At 41.5% G+C, this 17,689-nt stretch overlaps 1 protein-coding gene across 2 annotated transcripts in view; it reads right to left on the bottom strand.

Annotated features, from left to right (window-relative positions):
* Positions 1-1,737: 1,737 nt before the first annotated feature.
* hps5 (HPS5 biogenesis of lysosomal organelles complex 2 subunit 2) overlaps positions 1,738-17,689 on the bottom strand; it is a 66,362-nt gene continuing 50,410 nt past the window's right edge. For both annotated transcript variants that reach the window (XM_073049287.1, XM_073049286.1), the window contains exons 16-23: positions 16,193-17,037; positions 15,159-15,279; positions 14,158-14,313; positions 12,610-12,729; positions 8,977-9,090; positions 7,181-7,287; positions 5,117-5,399; positions 1,738-2,118 (exon numbers count right to left, since the gene is read on the bottom strand). In XM_073049287.1, the coding sequence (XP_072905388.1) occupies positions 2,058-2,118; positions 5,117-5,399; positions 7,181-7,287; positions 8,977-9,090; positions 12,610-12,729; positions 14,158-14,313; positions 15,159-15,279; positions 16,193-17,037 (1,807 nt within the window). In that variant the 3' untranslated portion in view covers positions 1,738-2,057. The remainder of the gene's footprint in view (positions 2,119-5,116; positions 5,400-7,180; positions 7,288-8,976; positions 9,091-12,609; positions 12,730-14,157; positions 14,314-15,158; positions 15,280-16,192; positions 17,038-17,689) is intronic.

The following is a 17,689-nucleotide window of genomic DNA, read 5'->3' on the forward strand; positions in this document are numbered from 1 at the left end:
ACTTCACTGTGCTGAACTGAGGCCGAGGCTGTGGGCCTGCTCTGTGTCTGTGGGCTCTGTGATATTCACTTCACTATGTGCTGAACTGAGGCCGAGGCTGTGGGCCTGCTCTGTGTCTGTGGGCTCTGTGACATTCACTTCACTGTGCTGAACTGAGGCCGAGGCTGTGGGCCTGCTCTGTGTCTGTGGGCTCTGTGACATTCACTTCACTATGTGCTGAACTGAGGCCGAGGCTGTGGGCCTGCTCTGTGTCTGTGGGCTCTGTGACATTCACTTCACTATGTGCTGAACTGAGGCCGAGGCTGTGGGCCTGCTCTGTGTCTGTGGGCTCTGTGACGTTCACTTCACTATGTGCTGAACTGAGGCCGAGGCTGTGGGCCTGCTCTGTGTCTGTGGGCTCTGTGACATTCACTTCACTGTGCTGAACTGAGGCCGAGGCTGTGGGCCTGCTCTGTGTCTGTGGGCTCTGTGACATTCACTTCACTATGTGCTGAACTGAGGCCGAGGCTGTGGGCCTGCTCTGTGTCTGTGGACTCTGTGACATTCACTTCACTGTGCTGAACTGAGGCCGAGGCTGTGGGCCTGCTCTGTGTCTGTGGGCTCTATGATATTCACTTCACTATGTGCTGAACTGAGGCCGAGGCTGTGGGCCTGCTCTGTGTCTGTGGGCTCTGTGACATTCACTTCACTGTGCTGAACTGAGGCCGAGGCTGTGGGCCTGCTCTGTGTCTGTGGGCTCTGTGACATTCACTTCACTATGTGCTGAACTGAGGCCGAGGCTGTGGGCCTGCTTCAGGCTTTATGTCAATGGACTCACTTTCGTTCTGAATGCTATTTACTTGCTTTTCTTGTTTGCACGTTTTTTTTTTCTCTATCTTCATATTGGGTAATTTTTGGACTTTTAAAAATGGATTCATTTTGGCTTCCTGTTTTATGACTGCCTGTAGGCAGACGAAACTCAAGGTAGTATAATATATATATATATACTTTGATAATAAATTTACTTTTAACTTTGAGCATTCAACTGGTCAATAACTTTTGTCAGCAACACTCAAAAGTTCAAAAAGTTCAAAAGTTCAAAGTAAAATTTATTATCAGTGTACATACATGTCACCACATACAACCCTGAGATTCTTTTGTACGGGCACACTTAACAAATCTATACAATAGTAATTGTAAACAGGATCAATGCACAACAAATTGCGCAAATGCAAATATAAATAAATAGCAATATATAAGTATGAAATAACAATATAAAGAGTTGTTAAAGTGAGACCATTGGTTGTGGGAACACCAAAATAGAATGAGTGTAATTATCTCCTTTTCTTCAAGAGCCTGATGGTTAGGAGTAGTAACTGTTCTTGAATCTGGTGGTGCGAGTCCTGAGGCACTTGTACCTTCTACCTGATGGCAGTAGTGAAAAAAGAGCACGGTCTGGATGGTGAGGATCTTTGATGATGGACTCAACACCAGAAACAAAGAATACTCCTGCCCTACCTTTGACACTTCTATTCAGTGGACTGTTGGGTTACTTCAACAAGCCACTGGATCTCACTAACCCAACTCATACACGATGAACAGGCCAGCACCCTAGCTGGAGTCAGTATCTTCACAACAGGAGGAAACAAAGTTTGCATTTGGTATATATAACAGCTCTTTTGAAATATATTGGTCTGCTTTAAACCTTGGGAAGTGCCTTATACAAGGGCAGTGAATCTCAAACACATACCCAGTGTGTAAACTGAGCACTTAAGCATTTTAATTCAGAAACTTTGACAACTTTTCTCACCCCAGATTTAAAAAAAACTGGGAATGTACTATTTGCAATTAGTTCAAGTAAACATGATATGGTATCACATCAGATTTCAGGATTTTGATCCTAGTAACAGACTATTTACTTCTCTGTCAATTTTCAAGGCAAAGTAAAAGGCACAATTTCAAAACAAGTGCACACAATAATCAAATGGATCTTTCACAGCAGCAATGCAAGAGGGAAAGCAGAGTCATTGCACGTTGGAATCAGCATGAAGTAGTTTGGCTCTGATTTACTAGCTTCATTATGCCTGGTGAGACAACAGGAAACGATCACATCGCTCCAACATGACCTGGACGAGGGCTCTGGAACAGAAAAACAGGCAGAAATGATACAAAGCCGGTAATCACAATTTTCATTTTTGATTTATCTTTTCCCAGGGCTGGGTACTTATTGGGTTGTATTGTCTATTTGCTGTGGAAGCCCAATCTTGTCCTTACCCAACATCATAGACTTCCCTCCTGCACCATTTCTTGAGGCACACAATTTCCATGCTTGCTTGCATATGTTGCAGGAGGTAATCTGGAGTCGTTGAGCGCTGTCAAGTCATTGTTGACTCATGGCAACCCTATGGACAGTGTAGTTGTCCACAGGGTTTTCGTGGCAAGATACAGAAGTAGATCGCCAGGCCTTTCTTCTGTGAATATACTCTTGCTGCCCAGGTCGGAACCCAACCAGATTCAAACATAGGACCTTCCGCCTCGAAGTGTAGTGCTGATGCCACTACACCACCAGTTGCCCCAAATCTGGAGTTACTACCCTTTAAAGTCATGTTTTATTTCCTTTCATAACTCCATCTTCTAGTTGGAGTTGATTCTAATGCAGAAAAACACTCCCTGCCACCTCAAAGAAGTAAAACAGGCACCACACTTTTGAGAGTTCAAAATGACCAAAGGTTCAATCAAAGAAAGAGTTAAACGGAGAAGTTACGTGTGCTGCTGGGGCAGCACTGAGCTCAGGCTATCAAAAGTAGAACAGAAGCAATGGAAGAAAATGGAAGGAGCAGGTGAATAAGATTTCAGAGGTGTGGTGGAAAGATGCAATGTATTGTTATGACTATTATTATGATGCATTATGATTAACACACATTAAGATTATGATGATTATAAAAGCTAGAAGTTAGGATTTTAGATTTAATTAAAAGCCGAAGAAATATGCTCTTGTGCAGTTCGGGATGATTTGCAAGGACAGAGAATGGAGGTCATCTTTAAAGGCAACAAGTATTTGGGACAAAGGCTTAAATACTGTTTTCAGCAACAACCAAGAAGGAAGGAAGCAATCGATGAGCTTTCACGTATCTGTAAGTCACAGAAGATGCATCCAAAACAAGGGGAAGAGAATGAACCAATGCCGTGGATGGAGATGGAGAGGGGCTGAAAATAACAATCCAATTTCCTCAATGTTCATGAGTATGAAGCCTTATCTGGTTTCCAGTGTCGTAATCTTGACAAGTGGAACATGTCAAAAAGGAAATAAAACATTGTAGACACAATCCTAGGCAATAAGTACAATGCGTCTGACAGATACAAATCCTGTCTCTTCAGATAACATCACCAATCAACAGCATGTAGGTAATGAAGAGCAGCCTGCCATGGATTCTTGGGCAGCTGGGAAACTTGTAGTATGTGTCTGGATTACTAACTGACTGTCTCCTATAGAAGCTCAACATGACTTCCTTCCATTCTATAATTCTTGGAGATGCATTGGGTATACCAAGAGTCAAACCACTCACTAGCAATACAGCTGTGGACCACGAAGGAGAGGTGGTCACAGTAGTGGTCAACGTAATCACCTTAAATGCGATAGTGAATTCAGGATGCAATAAGAAGATCAAAACTGAGGGGGCCTGTGATTTGCAATTTGGAGACCGTTTGGGTGCTTCAGCGCTCTGCAGTCTCAGAGGGGATTCCGGGAGGCAGAGACAATGTGCAGGAACCTCGAGGTGAGAAGGCTGCAAGCTGCTGTTAGACTCCATTTAGCTGATTACAGCTTCCATTATTCTTGATTAAAACAACGAGGGAGATTGAAACATGGGCTGCCTGCTTTTTAATCGCTGGGGAATTGCTCTACTGCTGGAATGGTGCAACTGCCTTTTTATTACTAGTGAAATTGCTCTGATATGGAGAGGGGAGGCTGCCTTTTCACTGTTGGTGGGATCACTCTGCTACAGCAAGGTAAAATGTTGCCCAGGTTTTCTACATTTTGGATGTGGACCTCTTTTTCCAGTCATGGTTTTTTTTAGATTCTGTGTTTTTCACCCAGTCTTTCTCATTTTTTGGTGTGCAGGGGAGGTGGATTTAGGGGTCCTGTTCCAATTTTGTTCATTTTTTTGTGTGGGTAGGACAGATTTGGCAGTTGATAATTGTGCTGCAGTTCTTTTCTTTCTTAGTTTCGTGGCTATCTGAAGAAGAATTTCAGAGTTGTATACTTTGATAATAAATGAATCGTTGAAACTTTGAAATGTCCTCAAGTGTTCAATAATAAAATCTGTTTGAAGAACAGTCGAAATTATTGGATAAAAACATGTATTATACTATAGGCCAAGTAGTGAGAAGGATATTGAACAGCAAATCTAGAAGGAGATAGGCAGAAGTAATGGGAAACTTATTCAAATATATAATGAAGTAAGCAACATCAAAGGGGCAAACAGGAGTTTTTGAAGTGTGTTTGGCAGAAGGTTCTTGATCTGTACATTTTTAGCTCAGTGAGGAAAATGACATCCTTGAGCGGTTCTGGTAAATGAGCTGAACTAAGTGACGTAATTCTAGTGGAACATTGTGATTATAATATTGTAAGGATTAGAATAGCTATAGCAAAGGTCAATACAGTAAAGGGCACCCAGTGCTGGGATCAATACCTCATTGTGGCTAGACTTGTGTTTTATAAACATTTCATTCAAGAGTTTTATGTGCACAGTTCGTAAAAAGTGAGAATGGTGGCAGACAATGTAATTAAAAACCAAACCAGTATTTAAAAGTAGAGGCATGCAGTGCAAATACAAGGAAATCATGATGAATATTTATGAAACATAATATGGCCACAACATGTTATTAGGGTACTTTAGTTATGTGGATAAAGTGGAAGAGCTGGGATATAGAGGATATAAATGACATAATGGTAACCAAATTAATTTTTGATCAAACCAAATGGAGAAAAAGGATTCTGGCCAGTGATGTGTTCACTTGGTTAACAAGAAATGTGTAAACTTCTGCTCTGTGTGTTTAGTACCACGGTAAGTGCCTTAATCCATCAGAATAAGATAGATAATACTTTACAAACAAGTTCATGTACACTTTCTCTCACCTCTGTCTCTTCTCTGCAATCTTTAAAATGTCACAAATCCTGAAAAATCTCTGGGACATGTTTCCATGGAGACCACTGTCCTGTAACACAGCGAGAGCCTGGTCTGGACCAACCTCCTTTGCAAGGAGAAGAGCCACGTTCTCCGGCGTCATGCAGTTTGACCAATCACAATCGTCACTGGTGATAGCGTCTCCATTCTGCAAAGCAGCACAGGTAGCACCGTGGTGATTCCGAGCCAGCTCCAGAACAAATCTCCACTCCTCCAGGGTCTGAGGCATCATACCTAAACACAAGAGCCATGATGATTATATTTTCCCCAAACCAGTTCAGTTAGATAAAAGTGTAAGAAATACATTCATTCATTCATTTTGTCCATACTATGTCAAACATAACGATACATTGAGGATTGGGTTAGTTGATTCACAGAGAGTGAATTCTGTACAATTGGAACACATTTTTTCAAAACAATATAACAGGGACAAACTTGATCATATTGGGTTACTCTGGGCAAGGCACTGAAAACAGACTCAGACACAAAGTCATAAACACAAGAAATTGTGCGGATGCTGGAAATCCAAAGCAACACTCACAAAGTTCTGGAGGAGCTCAGCAGGTCAGGCAGCGTTTATGGAACAAACAGTCAATGCTTCGGGCTGAGAGCTTTCCTCAGGACTGGCAAGGAAGGGAGCAAGACGCCAGAATAAAAAGATGGATGAGGGGAAGGAGGAGTCCCGAAGAGACTAACAGAACAGGACAACATGGAAATATTTTGCAACACACACAAAATGCTGGAGGGACTCAGCAGGCCAGGCAGCATCTAGGAAAAGAGTACCATCAATGTTTTGGGCTGAAACCCTTTGGCAGGACTCTTGTTTGTGAATGGAAATATTTACCCTTGCCTGTGATATTCAGAAGGGAACTACACTATTAGTCTTAGCAAGATAGAGTAGTCACGTTTTAATTGTTCACATTTAGCTCCTCCCTATCCTAATCATTTGAATAGAGCTCCAAAATGAAATCTGAGAATATTACTTAAATAACAAAAGAGGAAGTTACGTGCAAATTGAATTGCCTCAGGAAAAGTCTGCTTGGGCTACGTCCACACTACACCGGATAAATCCGTAATTGAAGCTTTTCTCTTCATTTTTACCCTCCGTCCACACTAAAACGGCGTTTTCATCCCCCGAAACCAAAGCTTTTCAGAAATACTCTCCAAAGTGTGTATTTTTGAAAACACCGGATTGGCTGGATCAGTGTGGCTGGGGTAACCAGAGACTTCTGAAAACGCTATCAGACGGCAGCGCGCTATTTCATTGTTTTCTTGAACGCAACCTAACAATTTCAGAACAGACGGCAACAAAACTGATGCCAGAAGAGTTAGAAATGTCCTCACCAAATACTTTGACCCAAAACTTACTGAATAAATAAGTATACTCACTTTGCCCTGTTTTCTGTCCTTGCTCGTATGAAGGTGGTTTACCTGTTTATGCAAGTACTTCTCTGACGATAGATGTGTAACAGCCTAATGTAACATTGTATGGAAATACAAGATAACACTGATGCAGACATGTTTTATACATTTAACAAGGTGTTTTATTAATGCAATGTTAGTCAGTTTTTCAAAGTTCGTCGTCAGCCGAGTCAATCTGTCCGTGAATTCCCTGTTGGTTGCCTCCGTACACTCCAGTATTTGTTTTTTTTAACTTTTAAGTTCTCCTGCGCGAAAACCAACAGCTGCCCGTTGTTTTAAGCTTTTCTAGTCTGTAACTACACAAACGCACACTTTTACGGCGAGATTCGACACCAAACATGTCACTTGTTTTCGGTAGATGTGTCCTGCGCATGCCCAGTTGGAGGAGATTCGCCGAAATCTCCGTTTCAATGTGGACAGAGATAGTTTCAAAAACGGATAGGGATATTTTTAAAAACACATAGCGTGGACGCCTATCGTTTTTACGTGAAACCAGCGTTTTCAAAATTATCCGGTCTAGTGTGGACGTAGCCTTGGATGTGCCAAACTCCAAAAGAAATGTCAACTGAATTTACAGACAATGAAATACAAACCATTCTGTGCATCAAGTAGGCTTATATCATCTAGGTGAACAATGACAGTGAAAGCTTCAGTTCTGTGCTCCAGCTGTAGGCACAGTGACAGATAACCAGGCCAGAACCTGAAAGCACAAAAAAACAGCATGTTAAAACACAAGTCATTACTCTAGCCAAAAAAAACCCACCCAATTCATAAGTGGCTTACAGATCCCATTCTCCCTCCATTAACTCTCATACTTGAGTTTCCTAACTTTGCCACTTCACTGACCCTTCCTTCTCTGCCTTTCTCAATATGTGGGCTCATTTCCATAATTGTCATGTGACCACACCTCTTTGGTCCTCCCAGGACTGGCATGCTCCCATGGTCACTCTAAGATTTGCTAAAAGCTTCTTCATTCTTCGGGAACTGCAAATCATTTAAAATGATTGTACAAATTCCACGTTCAATCTCTCACCATCAGGTCTGGTGACATCTCAATCATCTCTGTTCACAGGAAGTAGATTTATTTTCCAGATTGCTTGTTGCTTCTAATGCCACTGATCCTTTCAGTGGTCCAATTTCACAGGTACAAACCCTTTTCAGTCCTTCAGTGGCTCTTCATGGGTGAAGGAACAATGATGGGAGGCTCTTCAAAAGTTGGAATATCTTATCTAATTCTCACCCGCGTGTACTCTCAAAGGATGATACCAAAAGCTTACTAAAATAAAAAAAAGTGAATCATATTTATGTCTTCCTCTCTAATTCAGGGCGTTCAGATTAATTCTAGCCCTCAAAATGCTGAGGTAGAACAACTCAGCAACTGCAACAGGAGCTTTCTGATCTTTATCAATGGTACTCACTACACAACTGTCAGAACTGCCACCAACTGCTAAACGTTGTTCCTCCTGAGCCGTGCAGTTGTGCAGCCATGCAGTAACTGAAATGCTCCCACGCACATAGCCTTTGTTGCCATGCAGCTAGTATAATCTTTTATATAAAGTTAATATAATTTTGAAATTATGCCAATATAATTTTGAGATCATGCCAATATAATTTTTAAATTTAACAACACTAATAATTACTCTCTGCACCTTGTGGAGCATTGGGTGGCAATCTTTACATTTCTTTAGCATTTGTCCATTATTTACAAGGCTGGGGTGCTAGCTCGATGCACAACCCAGCACGAGTGGAAGGTGTGCAAGGAACCAGCCCAAATCAAACCGGGACCGTTCGCCTCAAAGTCTGGTGTGGATGCTGCTGCACCACCTGCTGGCTAAGCTTGAAATCTATGTTAATATAATTCTGAAATACACAGTAACTAATTATGTGTTAATGAATATAAGCCATAAATTTCCTAAATAATAAATACATCACAACTTCAACTTTGAAACATTTTATAGCTTCAACATATTTATCTTGTCAGTGTTTCAAGTTACACCAGTTTCAAATTGCAACAATATACACAGAATGGAGGTCAGTAGCTCTTTGTTAATAAACTGACAACCTGCTGAGTGCCCACACCATCTAAGTTTAAAAGTTTACGAAACGTGAAAGATTTTCTTTGTTGTACTGTATTTCATTAAACCCTTCAATTAATAAATAAAATCAAAAGTATGTGAGTTTTCAATTTTCATTCTAAATATTCATAGTATGCATATTACACCAAAAACCGCGCAGTTTTCAGGCTGTGTAAAAAATTCCTACTCAGAGCAATGGTTGGTCCGCGCAGCTGTAAAGAAAAGAGGAAATGCTGATGTTAAGCAAGTTTTTGAACCACTGTGAACAGAGACATAGCAGTTAAGTACAGGAGTGAGGACTCTGGTTGACTTACCCGTGAGATCTACAAACATTCAACATGTTTTCCTTTGTGGTAAGGTCTCCTGGCAGCTGAATAAAGTAATTGATCAGTTGAGCATAGCCCCAGGTGAATCGATGACAGTGAGGCCTGAGAGGGACAACAAAGACATGTACTTCAGTGAAAGCCCTTCTGTTGGATTTACCTTCCTGTTCTACAGCCCTTAAAAACTGTGAGCATAGTCCCAAGTCCAGGGGTTTGAAAACACTAATACTAAGGGACACTGAACACTGTTGGGTTTGCCATTATTTACATGAGACAATAAAATAACCCTCAAAAACTTTTCTTAAAAAGCCCCTTAGCACAGGTTCAAAGGTGGGCTATACACAAAATGCTGGAGGAACTCAGTGGGCCAGGCAGCATCTATGGGAAAGAGTAAACTGTGGGAGTTTCAGCCCAGGACCTTTCTTTGGCACACCCTGCAGAAGAGACTCGGCCCAAAACATCGACTGTTCTGTTTTTTCAGTTGGTGCTGCCTGACCTGCTGAGCTCCTCCAGCATTTTGTATGTGTGTTGCTTTGGATTTCCAGAATCTGCAGATTTTCTCACATTTGTGATTAACATCTCAAAAGGGCCTGGTCAGTATCAACATTTTGCTCTGTAAATAACAAATGAATGGTCATTGGCAGTACTAGTTTCTGAAAGACTATACATGGGAATTATTCATTTCTTTTGAAGCGATTTCTCTCTTATGCTTGGATGCAGTTGCCCCCACCGCCCTAAAGTTTGGTCCATTTTCTGAGAAATACAGATGGGAATCTTCTGAAAAGATTTCCAGCCACCACTGTTACTGTACTGAAACAGTATTCCTCAAATCAAAAACGTCATCCAATGTGACAATGCCATGGCAAACTCTCCCAGATGATCTCTCAATCTATAGCCTTGATAGAACTGATTACACCATCCTCATTGCTCATCCACAATTCTCCAGCAGAGACTCACCTGTTCCATTCTTATCTATCCTGACTTAAAGTTGAATTAGTTAGAGCTTTGGTTCTTCATTATTTCTCATCTACACATTGCCCTTCAGTAACGGTAAGTGAAAATGTGATATATTTTCATTTGCAAACTGAGGATAACCAGTTCTTTCTCAACTGTCTTTAATTTGTCATACCACAATGGATGAGCATAAATTTCTTTCAATTTTTTTGATTTGAATCTAATGCCAGAGAAAATTCAGTCTGACTGGTAATGCTGTAAACCATTGGGGAATAAGTAAAGGATCTTGAGAAGCAATAATTACATTGTAAAAGGAGAAAGAGTCCTTCAGCTTTGTGCTGATATACTACAAAGTCTTGACTTACTATTTATTAGACATAAACTCTGTAACCTCTTACTGTAATTATGTCATTTATAATTCATTTAAAGTTTATGCAAAATATTGCAGGGTTTTATAGGATGCATAAATAACCAAGCTATTTGCTGTACCAACAATTTGTCATCAGCATTCACTGTAAAGAGCATCTTTAATCCATGGGTTGCAGAAGCTCAAGTAAAAGGCTCACCATTTTATCAAAGATGATTGGAGTAAGGAAATGCTGGCTAGCAACATCTATACCACAAACAAGAGAAAATCTGCAGATGCTGGAAATCAGAGCAACACACACACAAAATGCTGGAGGAACTCAGCAGGCCAGGCAGCATCTATGGAAAAAGTACAGTTGACGTTTCAGGCCGAAACCGTTCCACAGGACTGGAGAAAAAAAGCTGAGGGGTAGATTTAAAAGGTGGGGGGAGGGGAGAGAGAAACCAGGTGATAGGTGAAACCTAGAGAGGGAGGAATGAAGTAAAGAGCTGGGAAGTTGATTGGTGAAAGAAACAGAAGGCCATAGAAGAAAGAATAAGAGGAAAGGAACATCAGAGGGAGGTGATGGGTGGGCAAGGAGATAAGATGAGAGAGGGAAAAGTGGATGGAAAATGGAGAGAGGGGGGTTGGAGGGCATTACCAGAAGTTTGAGAAATCGATGTTCACACCATCAGGTTTGGAGACCACCCAGATGGAATACAAGGTGCCATGCTATCAACCCGTGTGGCCTCATCACAACAGTGGAGGAGGCCATGGACGGACATATTGGAATGGGTGGCCACTGGGAGATCGTGCTTGTTCTGGTGGATGGAGCGTAGATGCTTCGCAAAGCAGTCTCCCAATCTACAATGGGTCTCACCGATACACAGGAGGCCACACTGGGAGCATAGGACACAGTATCTGACCCCAATAAACTCACAGGGGAAGTGTTGCCTCACCTGGAAGGACTGGTTAGGGCCCTAGATGGTAGTGAGGGAGGAAATGTAGGGCCAGGTGTAGCACTTGTTCCGCCTGCAAGGATAAGTACCAGGAGGGAGATCGGTGGGGATGGACGAATGGACAGGGAGTTGCATAGGGAGTGATCCCTGTGGAAAGCAGGAAGTGGTGGTGGGGGGGGGGGGGGGAGAGAATGTGTTTGGCAGTGGGATCCCGTTAGAGGTGGTGGAAGTTTTGGAGAATTATGTGCTGGATGCAGAAGCTGGTGGGGTGGTAGGTGAGGACAAGAGGAACCCTATCCCTGGTAGGGTGGCAGGAGGATGGAGCAGACGTGCATGTAAAGGAAGAGATCGGCTGAGTGCAGTGTGATGGTAGAGGATCACCCACCTGGCACTTATCCTTAGAAGCAGAACAAGTACTACACCTGCCCCTACACCTCATCGCTCACTACCATTCGGGGCCCTAAACAGTCCTTCAGGTGAGGCGACACTTCACCTGTGAGTCTGCTGAAGGGTCATATACCGTGTTTGGTGCTCCTGGTGCGGCCTCCTGTACATCGGTGAGACTCGACGTAGATTGGGAGACCGCTTTCCTGAGCATCTGTGCTCCATCTGCCAGAACAAGCGGGATCTCCCAGTGGCCACTCATTTTAATTCCACTTCCCACTCCTATTCCGATATGCCCATCCATGGCTTCCTCCACTATCGTGATGAGGAACAACATTTTATATTCCATTTGGATAGCCTCCAACCTGATGGCATGAACATCAATTTCTCAAACTCCCAGTAATGCCCTCAACCCCCCCTTCCCCTTCTCTAATTTCCCATCCACTTTTCTCTCTCTCACCACATCTCCTCCCTCCCATCGACTCCCTCTGGTGCTCCTGCCCCCTTTTTCAGTCTTCCATAGTCTGTTTCACCTATCAACTTTCCAACTCTTTACTTCATCCCTCCAGGTTTCACCTAACACCTGGTGGTTCTCTCTCCCCTCCCCCCACCTTTTAAGTCTACCCCTCAGCTTTTTTATTCCAGTCCTGCCAGAGGTTTTGGCCTGAAACGTCGACTGTACTTTTTCCATAGATACTGCCTGGCCTGCTGAGTCCCTCCAGCATTTTGTGTGTGTTGCTGGGAGCATTTCTATTCCATCAAAATAAAAAACAAATCACTTCACACTTCCATTGAATCTAGATTTCTGAACACAACCGCAGATTTCAGAAAACATTGCATATGGTCAGATATTTTCAGATGCTAAGTAGATGCCACACTTCGTTAACTCTCTTCATAACTTGCGCATACTGTACTGTAGGGAACCATAAGTCACTTGCTGTTAGAGCAGGCAAAGAGAGCTTGAAAAATATGTCTCCTTACCTGGGATTTTCATCAGCATCTGTGGTGTCAGATCTCTGAGGTGCATCATGAGACACCGCAAGTTGTAGCCAATCCATTTTTCTACATTTTGGCTGAAGAATAGTCTCTAACAGATCCAGTCTGTTCACAGAAACAGAAAAATTAGAAAATAGGAATAGAACTAGGCAAAACAGTCCCTCAATCTACTCTGCATTTCAACATGCACAGGGCTGATCTGTCCCAGGATTCCTCTCCTCTTCTATCCTCTACAGTTTCCCATAGTTCTTAACTCCATGACCTTTCAAAGATTATTTCCTTCCTCTTAAAATATCCCCAATGATCCATCCACCATAAGGATAGAGAACTCCAGATATTCCATAGAAACAGAATGCAAAAGCTTTAGATAAAGGTGTTCTAATTCTTTGAAAAGATCCTTCCATTCACAAGACTTCTGTAATGGATGAATTGCCAGCCTAGCAATATTTCTCTGAAAAATTTTCTAACCCATAAGTGTAGCAATCAAGTTTGACATTCCGGTCACCTTTTAAGTACTTATCCATTCCCAATTTGAATGCTACGTCTGAAAATGCCTTGACCACCTACCCTTATAAAAGTAACAACCAGGTGTTGTGTTCATGTCCTTTAATTCTTCACCTTTTGAGAATGGGAGCAGTTTCTCTGTATAAGATCCTCTAAAAGGTCTCTCAAGCTTCAGTGCTCAAAGAATAACTCCAGCTTTTCCAGTCTATCCATACCAGTCAGCACAGTGGTGTCTGTACAGCCTTCCTGACCTCTGATTCTCTCTGTATGGAAGCGTTATGCTCTCCCTGTGACTGTATTGGTTCTCCTGCATGTTCTTGTTTACTCTCACTTCCCAATGACACATGGACTTTGGTCTCCATACAATGTCCTTTGTCTGTAGAAATGTGGTGACAATAGAACTGAATAGGATTACTGAAAATGGGCGCATGATGGCTAACATTGACTCGATGGGCTGAATGACTCTATAACTAGGTCAGTCATCTCAGGAGTAATTTTAATCCCTCCCCAAGGTCTTCCCATCTTTCCTAATGTGTGTGTCCTGGACTGTACACAATATTCCAGTTATTTAGCATTATCTAAAGAAATCAGAAGCTACAGGAAATACATTCAAGTACTTGTCTACATTGCATATGTAGATATTTCTCCATTTAACTAACAAGGTGGCTACAGCTCAAGTGGAATCTCAATTCCTTGGACCAAGCTATATAAAGGATGTATCTATTTGGTTCATAGATAATGATCTTTGCCAATCTTTAACGGTGACATTTTACACACCCTATTTTTATGAATGTTCTCTGTATGTTATGCTGAGCTTCATATGCAAATAATCAATAGAACAATTAAAGACTTTTATTATATCTAAAATAGGAGATCTGGGAGCACACAAATAAATGAGCAGAGACCTCGGATAGCTGGTGATTGACCTTAGCAGGGTTCCTGAATATGGGCACTTTGATCTTAGTTGCAGATATAAGATTAGTAATCTTCCAATGTACATACTGAGGCTAACATTGATCAAACACCAACCTTTGGTCCTCTGGCTTGGACTTAACCAGGCTGTCAATGTACGCCAAGAAGTGACATGGTTGATTATAACACAGCTCCTTTATATCAGATGGAAGAATGCAGGGGTGGAACTGGACAAGAGACCTCAGTGCAAGTTCACCAAATTTCTCGTACATCCTGCAGAGGTAACAAACATAAATAATGAGGAAGGGCAACCATCAATTATATTTTAAAGATTGGCTTTCACTGAGGACTACATGTTCTGGACCTCCATGCTACTATAATGTAGGACAGAAGTAAGGAATTCACAAAAAAGGTCAAACCAAATCCAGGAGCAGTCCAAATGTGCTAAGCTGGTGGGCAGGAAATATTTTGTATTTGAATCCCTCAGCTTTAAATCTGCTGTAGGTTGTGCGGCTAGTGTAACCTATTCATTCAATTAATTTTAAATGTCCCTTATCGTCAGACATTTCAAAAACAGCAAGAAAAGCCTTATATAGATAAGTTCATCTAATCTTAAAACTAGTCGCCTCTTGTCAGCCTCAAGGAAAGATTGCCACAGCGAAATCTGAGGGACAGGGCAACCATGAGTAACCTGTAAGAGGAAACTGTAAGGCCAGGTATTACAGCCATTACATCACTGAACATCCCATCAGATGCACAAACAACAAGCTCGTTTTCCAGTTATAATCATACTACATCTTTTCCTTTTAACAGGTTCCCTTCCTGTAAGGAAACCAGTTCTGAATAGGACTGATTTGCATTCATGCCTTGAGAAACAAAATGAATGAAGACATTCTTAATTAATATCCCATTGGTCTGAACAGTCTAAAATTCAACAGGATAGGAAGCCTGATAAAAACAAAGGTTACAAACAATGGAACAATTGGGAATTGTAATGTAGGGACACCTTAATGCAGGCCAATCAAAGTTAATGCTTCTACAATATCAGATGAGTTAAACTAGAAAAATGTTCTCAAATTGCACCAAAAATTATTAAATGCAAATGTCGACAGACTTACCTTGCTGCATGTGCCAGCAGAAAAGAACTCCTTAATACCCTTTCATCATTGAGTAACCTCAGTACTTTTCGCAGGTCCCCATCCTTAATGGCACCCGTGATTGGGTCTGACTGTGTTATCTCTGAAATAGTAATAAATCAAAACTTTATCACAGCTCCAGTTATATAACATTTCTTTACTTCACAGTTATAGCTGGTACCTATGCCAGCATCCAACACCAGGTTCAAACCCGTTCCCTGCACTACCTACAAGTAATACTTAACCAACCCCAGTATGAACAATTTCAGTTTCAGCCCTCATCACGGATCACTCTAATTATGAATGCCATGGAGTTTCACATCACTTTCACCAGCTCTCACTTCAAGGCCTCCTTCTGCTAACACTACAGTTGCAATGCCAGTACACTATCTACCACATTAAAGCCTTGTCTGCCTGCACTGCACTCTCTGTAACTGTAACACTATTCTGCATTCTGTTATTGTTTTCCCATGCACTACCTTAAAGTGAAATTGTCTGTATGAATGGCATGCAAAACAAAGCTTTTCACTGTACCTCAGTACATGTGACATAATAAACTAATTTAGCAACTTCCCCAGCCTACATAATAATATTAACAGTAATTTAATACTCCAAGCTCCAAAACTGAACAACTCACAAGCATACTTCCAGCAAAGTTTGAATAAGTCTGTGGAATTCAACTGCTTGCTAGATAAGCTTGTTCAGATTGATCCTGATATCTTCAGCTAAAAATACCTTTTCAGTGAAATTAATGTAGAGATTTAAGGCAGCAAGCCCTGAGATTGTCACTAAATTCAGAATGAACCAGTCCAGTAGTCTGCAGGTGAAGGATCAATGCTTTATGTTTTAGCAATAATGAGAAAAGTTAAATGTGAAATTGGAATAAATTATTGATTTAATCTCTTCTCTTTCAGTTTATGACTGGGGAAGGATGAAATCGGATGAGAGGCAGACAGAGAGAAACATCTACAGAATAGGGAGGTCAAAGTGTGTACAAAGTAAATAAATGCAATTACCTTTCAGTCCCAGGATGAAAGTTTGCCACACCAGTGGCGTGGCCCAGTTACAAACTGTAATGCAGCGCTTCACTCGCATCAGGTCCAGCAGGAAGAAGTAATTGCGCAGGTACAGGCAGGCTTGAGTTTCAGTCTCATCTCCAGGTAATTCTGTTTCCGTGTTGATGTCCTCAGTCACAGTGTGAAATATTCTCAGCTCAAAGCACAAGGTAGCCAGTTCCATCATGTCCTTGAAAAGATCTGCTGGTATGCTGCAGAAAGGCACTGTCACAAAAGGCACAGCAGACAAATCAGCTGAAACCTGCATTTTGTCGGTCACCAAGTCCTCCGAGGCTTGCTGTTCCACCGTTTCTTCTTCATAGTTTTGGACTGACACTTCCTCTAGCTCTTGAAGGATAAATGATGATAAATCCTTCTGTTCATGATGCTCAGTTGAGTCCACTTCTTGCTCTCCAGGGCAAGGAAGAGAAGTTGACTGTTCTACCTCATTAGGACAGAGTACTGAAGATCCCTTCTCTTCCTCCTCTTGATCTGGTGCCTCTGTCTGGCTGAATGTTTCTAACCTCTCCTTATTCTCCTGATGGACAAGTTCTTCTGGCGTCTCCATCACTCGATGGCTAAATGCTTCTGCATCATATTTCTCTTGATGATGAACTGATTGAGCTTCATCCTCCCCATCGTCTTGATCGCCGTATGCTATTGACTCTTCCAAGATGGCAGTATCATTCACAGTTTGAGTTATCACCTTGAATTGAAATACTTTTTCCAAATAAGGAAGCCAACGTTGCACTGTTTTCTTCAGAAGTGTCGTCTCAAACAAAATAAGGGGATCTTGTAATTTAACTCTGAAATTAAAAAATCATAAACTAGTCCGAAGTTATCTATAGTAGCTTCACTCATGGGTAGAGATATCACTCAATCAAGTAGATATACATAAATCTAATCATATTTTAAACATTAGGAACACAATATTCTTTACTAGATTCAGATTAATCTATATTCAAACAGTTTAGTGCTAATCAATTTATGATTTTAAAAAAACTAAGTGGTTTATGGTTGATCGTTTCCTGATCAGTCAGTCCATCAAATGATATGGCGAGGAGGCAGATGAAAGGGGTTGAGTGGGATCCAGGATCAGCCATGATGGAATGGCGGAGCAGGCTCGATGGGCTGAATGGTCTAATTCTGCTCCTATATCTTATGGTCTTAACTGATTCTTAGATGAAACTCTGATATGATGTGTCACTCGCACAGTATCTTTGAGTTCGAGTTCAGAAAAGAGAATAAACAAATTGGCATTTTCAGTAAGATGAGAACAGATAAAACAAAATCAAAATTTGGAAGATAAAATTACAATTGAACAACAAAGACATATGTGGACAATACAAAGAGAGAAATGTTGCCCTTGGTAGGGCAGGTTAATAATTAAGGCTTATAGAATGAAGAGGGCTAGCAGAAGAAACAAAATTAACACAAGGAAAATGTTTCTTAGACAGC

The sequence above is a fragment of the Hemitrygon akajei genome, chromosome 6 (assembly GCF_048418815.1).
Source record: "Hemitrygon akajei chromosome 6, sHemAka1.3, whole genome shotgun sequence".
NCBI classification, from domain to species: domain Eukaryota; kingdom Metazoa; phylum Chordata; class Chondrichthyes; order Myliobatiformes; family Dasyatidae; genus Hemitrygon; species Hemitrygon akajei.